Source organism: Pseudopipra pipra, chromosome 20 (assembly GCF_036250125.1).
Source record: "Pseudopipra pipra isolate bDixPip1 chromosome 20, bDixPip1.hap1, whole genome shotgun sequence".
Lineage (NCBI taxonomy): Eukaryota > Metazoa > Chordata > Aves > Passeriformes > Pipridae > Pseudopipra > Pseudopipra pipra.
In genome coordinates this window covers 5,961,284-5,968,409 of record NC_087568.1, presented here as the reverse complement: position 1 = coordinate 5,968,409, position 7,126 = coordinate 5,961,284, and the positions used below count along the sequence as shown (strand labels likewise).

The 7,126-nt window shown below is 48.1% G+C and overlaps 1 protein-coding gene across 1 annotated transcript; it reads left to right on the top strand.

The window, feature by feature from the left end:
* The first annotated feature begins 770 nt into the window (after positions 1–770).
* On the top strand, positions 771–6,178 carry PTGES2 (prostaglandin E synthase 2). Its single transcript, XM_064677035.1, has 7 exons — positions 771–995; positions 1,889–2,083; positions 2,749–2,804; positions 3,377–3,529; positions 4,074–4,274; positions 4,593–4,710; positions 5,422–6,178. Exons 1-7 carry the CDS (start codon positions 786–788, stop codon positions 5,548–5,550), a joined length of 1,062 nt encoding a protein of 353 aa, XP_064533105.1. The 5' UTR covers positions 771–785; the 3' UTR covers positions 5,551–6,178.
* Positions 6,179–7,126: the final 948 nt, after the last annotated feature.

The following is a 7,126-nucleotide window of genomic DNA, read 5'->3' as shown; positions in this document are numbered from 1 at the left end:
CCCAGAGAATCATAGCCTGGGTCAGGTTGGAAGGGACCACAGTGGGTCACTTGATCCCACCTCCCTGCCCAAGCAGGGTCATCCCAGAGCACACAGCACAGGACACACAGGTCTGGAATATCTCCAGTGACGGAGACTCCACACCCTCTCTGGTCCCTGTTCCAGTGCCCCGTCACTGCACAGTAAAATTTTTCCTCATATTCAGGTGGAACTTTCTGTGCATCACTTTTTGCTTCTTGCCTTGTCCTTGTGGTTGGCATGGAGCAGAACCCTGTCCACCTTGTCGGTGCGCCTCTTTAGATATTTATACACATTAATGTGATCTCTTCTTAAGGCTGAACAGACACAACTCCCTCAGCCTTTCCATTAATTATTTTCACTTTAGGCTTTGGTGCATTATCAGATTTGGTAACTGCGGGAGCACAGGGCCATGTGGGGTGTCCCGTGAGGGGTGTCCTCCTGTGGGGTGACCTATGTGTGGTGTCCCCGTGTGGTGTCCTCTGGGGTGTCCCCTCTGGGGTGTGCCCCTGTGGGGTCTCTTTGTGTGGGGTGTCCCTGTGTGGGATGTCCCGTGTGCGGTGTCCCGTGTGGGGTGTCCCTGTGTGGGGTATCCCGTGTGGGATGTCCCGTGTGGGGTGTCCCGTGTGGGGTGTCCCTGTGTGCGGTATCCCCTCAGCGGGCCGCGGTCCCACCGCGTCCCTGGCCGTACCCGGGGCCTCCACACCGAGGGCGGCGCCGCCATGGCCGGGGCGGAGCGGCCGCTCTGCGCCCGCCCTCAGCCGAACATGGCGGGTGCCGGCCGTGCCTGGCGGGCCGGAGCGCTGCTGCTGCCGCCGGCCTGGCGGCTGCGGGCCCCCGGACGAGCCTTCGGCGCCGCGGCGGGACGGGGAGGCGGCGGCGGGCGGCTGTTGCTGGGCGCTGCCTTCGCGCTGGGCGGCGGCGCCGGGCTCTGCCTGGCGGCGCGGCAGCGCCTGCGGGAGCACTCGGCCGCTGAGGTAACGCCGGAGCCGGCTCCGCTTAACTCACCCCGAGCCCTGCGAGATCCTCTGGGGACAGTGGTTCAGAGAGGGCCGGAGCGGTTCATCCTGGTTTGAGTGAGGAAAGAGCTTAAAATTGTGTAAGGGAGGCCCTGGCAGCGCATTCCTTGAGCTGTAGGAGAGGCTGTCAGTGAGGGCCTCCCGGGGATGTGCAGCAGCTTTGTCTCTTGTTGCTTTTTCGCAGCGCGAAGGGTTGTGTAACCTGATAAATTGTAGATGAGAAGCAAAGCGGGGTGGCCGCAGTTGTTTTATAATGTGTGAGGAATGACTGGCACGGCCTGGCAGGTTGCTGAGGTGTAGCAGCGCTGGGAAACATCCCTCAGGTGATGTCCCGCTGTCCTGGGCTCTCCCTGCCTTGTCCCCGTTGTTGGTTAGTCCTGGGAGTCTCAGCTTGGGCAGGCACGTGCTTAAAATCGACAGCAAACTCTGCCCTCCCCACCCTGTGGCCTCAACAGAGGGTGTTGTGGGAGAAGGATTGGCTTGTAAAGGCTTTCTTTGTATTTATTTAAATCTTGTTACAAATGGTTGAGGTTTTTTTCTATAGAATTCTTTTCTACAGATTAGAAACTTTAGAGAGATAAACTGTCTGGATTTAACTTCTGTTTTTTCTGGCTGTGAGTAGGAGTTTACAGCAGGTTAAATGGATGTTTAGAGAAATAGTTATTTGGTCCTAATGAGCAGTGATTATTTGCGGTGCCATTTAAAGAAAGCATCTGATAGCCAAGATACTCTGATGATCATATATTGAAACTGAATGTTAGTGGCTGTGACTTCATGACAAAAATAAGGGTGGAAGGAAGGTAATATATTTTTGGTAGAAAATGGAACCATCTTGTCCCTTTCTTCCCCAGCTGCCTTCAGGGAGCCTGCAGCTCACTCTCTACCAGTATAAAACGTGTCCCTTCTGCAGCAAAGTCCGAGCTTTTCTTGATTATCATGGACTGCCCTATGAAATTGTGGAAGTGAACCCAATAATGAGGAAAGAGATCAAATTCTCTTCCTACAGAAAGGTGCCCATCCTGCTAGCCAACGCTGGGAGCCCTCTGGTAAGTCTTCCTGTCTTGAAAGCTTGATTTTCCCCCAAGCAGTAGTTTGAAGGCTGTTATGTCTCTGTGGTTTATCACATGCAGTGTAATCTTTAGATCATCTTTTATCCTCTCAAGAGCCAAAGATTTATTTCTCACTTCCTGTTTTCCTATTACTTGGCCTTATTATTTTGTTGGTCTGTCTAACAAGGCATTTAGTTTGTGTGGTGACTCTAATGCAGTGATTATCTGGTTTCTGTCAACCCTTCCAACCCTTCTGCAGGACATATCTTTGTACCAGAGGTAACAGGAACTGCTCGTATCTTGTGGGAAAAGAACAAGATCTCAAGAATACTGAAGAATCAGTTTGGCTTTTTTTTAGTGTTAGTGTTGCTTTTTTTCCTTCCTGCCAAGAGCCTAAATCCAAACCCCACTAGTACTACATGTGTGCCCAGCCCTGAGGCCCTCTGTGGTCAGAATTAAAGCCAGATTTGAAGTGATATTCTGAAACAATCACAGAAGAGATGTCTTGAGATGTCCAGGGACTCCTGTGGAAATCCACTGGGGGGAAAGGACCTGCAGTACTAACTAGGAGCCTCAGCATACAAGGGAAAAGGTTGTGAAGAATTTCCTTTTCTGTTTCACCAGCTTTTTTTAAAAAAGGTTGTTTTCATTTTGTTTTTCAGCAATTGAACGACTCCTCGGTTATCATCAGTGCAATAAAGACCTATCTTATTTCCAGGTAGGAAAACAGGGTGGTGAGAGATGAGTTCAGCCTGAAGGGCCTTGGGAAACTAGAGATTTAGAAAACTAAGGCCATAAGTCTCTTACTGACCTTGGGCTCTGAAGCTCTGGGTGTCTGGCCCAGCTGACCTGAGCCTGGCTGTGATAAAGTGGATGGTGCCTGTCTATGTTGTGTTGTGTGTACTGTAAAGCAAAGCCTTTCAGAAATACTTAAACCTACTTAAATATGAACACATGGAACTGAGCTTACAATTAGCCAGTTATTACATCTAAAATGAAATGGAATTGCCGTGTCTGTGGCCTGTCCTTTAGGTCCACTTGAGAATTGTAGGAAGCTCTATGCCTGCAAAAATTTCTGTTCTGACACAAAGGTATATTCACTAATAATAGTTATTTGCAAGTAGCTGTTCCAGTCTCTTTTCAAAACTTTTTTTTCAAGTAGAATCTGGAACCTTGTGCACTTATTTTTAGAATAATACATTTTATAGTGTGTAACTTTCAATCTGTCCTTTGCTCTCACTCCTTTTTTTGTAGCAGCCAGATCAGTGCTAACTGTGTTTCTATCCACAGAAGGAATAGCTTGGAAGAGATCGTGTCCTTTTATCCTCCTGTTAAAACCGTGACTGAGAAAGGCAAGGAGGTGATGGAGTATGAGAATAAATACTGGCTCATGCTGGATGAGAAGGAGACAAAGCGAGTTTATCCCGTCAAAGAAGTGAGAGTGTAAGTGCTCTTAAGTTTCTGGGCTCTCCAAGTAGGGTCAGAGCCCCCTCCAGATGTACTCAGGGATGGTGTAGATGTAAAATCAATCCCACTGGGGCTGACAAGATCTGTCACACCCCCATTAAAACCTCAGTAGCTGGAGTGGTTTTGTGTGTTTGTGAGATAATTTGAAACAGTGCTGTTAGATGGCCTATTCACTGCCACCATGGTCACACTGGCCTTCAGCTGCTTACAGTTTTCTTCTTGGCACAAGGGAATGCTATGGAAGGATAGTTTCCCTTTCTACTTTACTTCTTGTATTGGGAGGAGAATCTTAGTGCTCTATCTTAGTCTTAAATTTAGTTTGAGAATGAAGGAGCCTTGCCAAAGGTAACGATGCTGAGTGCATTTCAGAGAGGTCACCAGAGCACCAGGCTGGCCAGGAGTTACTGACACATTTGTCCTTGGCAGGATCTGAGGCTAATGCCACTGTGATCCTGCCTCCTGTAGCCCTGCAATCCGTACCTCACTCACTGAAATATTTCTTTCTTTTGGCTGCTTGCAGGGAAGAGATGAAGTGGAGAAAATGGGCAGATGATTGGCTTGTTCACCTCATCTCCCCCAACGTTTACCGAACCCCCAAAGAAGCCTTGGCATCTTTTGATTACATTGTCCGGGAGGGGAAGTTTGGCACCTTGGAAGGTCTCTTTGCCAAGTACGTGGGCGCTGTTGCCATGTTCTTCGTGAGCAAGAGGCTGAAGAAAAGGTTGGTATCACTGAGCACCAGTTACACAAGAGGAGGAATAGCTCCTTAACCTCCTTAGCTGTGAACCCCAGGTGTCAAAAGGGCAGAACCTTGGAGTTTTAAGCTGAACCATTTAATCCCATGTGAGTAACAGCTGTACTTCTTTAACTGGAGGTACTGAACCCCTCTACTCATCTGCTATTTAGTTACTAACTGCCCCCTTCACTCTGAAGTACCTCCTTAATTCCCAACCAAAGACCAGCCTGGAAGGTGAGAGATTATAAAGTGTTAACCAAGAAACCAATACATGTCTTCAGACTGGTTCTTCTCCTTGCCCAGACACAACCTTCGAGACGATGTCCGAGAAGACCTGTATGAAGCAGTAAATGAGTGGGTAAAAGCTGTTGGCAAACACCGACTGTTCATGGGTGGGAACCAGCCAAACCTCGCTGACCTGGTAAGAGGCTCATCCCTGCAGTTATTGTCACAAATAAATCATCCTGCTGCCCATCTGTGTGAAATGGTTAACACAAATACAGGCAGAGAAGTTGAGCTACGTGACGTACGTTGTCCATGTCCTTTGTGCAGTAATACAGTTCCCACACGGAGTTTTTGCCTATTGCTTTACATAGGACTGGATTTGTTGTTTTCCTCCAGAGAAATATTTCCAGATATAGAACCTGCAGTTCCCATCTGCAGGTGGATGTTACTGATCAGGTGGAAACACAATAAAAGCAGGTCAGAGCCAGGACACTGCTCTAGCTCATGGATGCTGGTGAATAAACCTCACAGGTGTTATTGCTCTCAGTGCTGCTGGGGTTTCCTCTGCAGGCACCAGCGCAGAGTGGAGCAGAATTCATTCTCTGCACCAGCAGTTCTCTCTGGAATACAAGTGAAGCATTTCATGCCAGGGCTTGATGCAAAGATGGGATTAACTTTTGCCCCATAACTGCACACAGATCCTGATTTTTCCTTACTGTTTCCTCATGGAAAACATGCATATTCTTAACTACCTTTCTGCCGTTCACTCTTCCTTGCTAATCAGAGTGATGGAGTAGATGGCAGGACAGGGCAAGAGCCTTACTGGCTTGGCTATTGAGACACTTGTGCTCTGAGCCATTCTGCACTGCTCTTTCAGTGTTGTTCTAATATTTCTGCTCTGTCACAGGCTGTGTACGGGGTCCTCCGGGTCATGGAAGGGCTGGAAGCCTTTGATGACATGATGGCTCACACCAAGATTCAGCCTTGGTACCAGCGCATGGAAGAAGTCATTGAAAAAACTGGAGTTGCAATCTGATGCCAGCTGCAGCTGCCTCCCTGAACTACTTGCATGGTGAATACTTCAGAAGAAAAGGCTTTTATTTTTAGAGTTGAAAGGACTGGTCACACCTAAAGACTGATACGAGGGCACAGAGACCACCCCGTTCAGAAAATCAGGTTACAGTGAAAGAAGGGTCCAGCTGGGTCTATGTAGGAGGATGGGGACAGGTGAAAGGAAGGGATCTTGGATGCTGCTGGAAAGGAGAAGGTCTAAGTTGAAGAATGCATCAAATAGGCTTCTTTTAGGCACAAGCCATCCTTGGAGCAGTTTACTGTAAAAGCAAGATGCTCTTGGCTGGTGTTACATGTCAGATGTGGTAGGTCTGAGCAGCTTGTCTTCTACTACTCATCCATGTCATCTGAAGTGTTTTCCTGACTGACATACTGGATTCTAGTTTTTAAGTGACAATTTTTCCTGCAATAGAATCATGTAAGCCCAGTGCTGAGGGAACTGGAGGAATCCAGGGCACTGGGGAAGGCCCCCTTCCTGTGACAGCAGCAATGCTGCACTCAGCACGAGTGTGCTTTCACTCTTCCATGTAAACGGTTCTCTCAGGACTTGACTCTGTATGGTCTGCAAGGATAAAGGATGGCTTTATTCTGTACCCTTTGTGAGATCCAAGTTCTTACCTTACCCTTACACCTGAAGAGCACACCCTACACTGAAATCACTAATGCAGTTATTGGAGAGTTGTCTCGTGTGAGAGCTCTTTGGAGTACCACTGAAAATCAGTTTGTTCTTGTTTTAGGAAAAGGATTAAGAGCCATCTGCATGGCCAAGGGATCTCCAGATGTTTCTGCCATGCAAGAGTAATAAAGGATTTGCTGTTGTAGCAATCGAATTAGGAACTGTCCCTGTGCAATATGAAGTCTGCTGAGCTGTGCTGGGGAGAGTCATAGAACAGTTTGGGCTGAAAGGGACCTTAAACACCATCTTGTTCCAATCCCCTGCCATGGACAGGGACACCTCCCACTATCCCAGGTTGCTCCAAGCCCCATCCAACCTGGCCTTGGACACTTCCAGGGATGGGGCAGCCACAGCTTCTCTGGGCAACCTGTGCTAGGGCCTCCCCACCCTCACAGGGAAAAATGTCTTCCCAATATCCCATCTAACCCTGCCCTCTGTCAGTGCAAAGCCATTCCCCCTTGTGCTGGCCCTCCATATCTTTCTTTTCCAGCTGCAGAACCTGACATTTGTCATAGTAAGAGGCAATGCAGCTTTGAATGTGAGTTGCACATCGCACAGCCCAAGACTTCAGTATCCTTAATTATCCCCTTGATCAAGTTCTGTTTCTCCAGAAGAACGGGCAGGTTTCAGGGAATCTGATTTGTTGTGATATTTCAGGTGCAGCTGAAAGTGGTCTTTAATACAGCTTCCTGCACAGTGTGGGGTTGAGGGAGGCACCTTTATTGGGTATAACAATGGTGGTGATAGAGGTTTGGGGTTTTTTTGCTGAGTGTAAGACTAGTTCCAAATTCAGTTATGATCTGACATAGAGAGGAGAAGGAAAATGTTTACAGTAAAAACAGATGAGTGGCTGCTCCGTGACTGT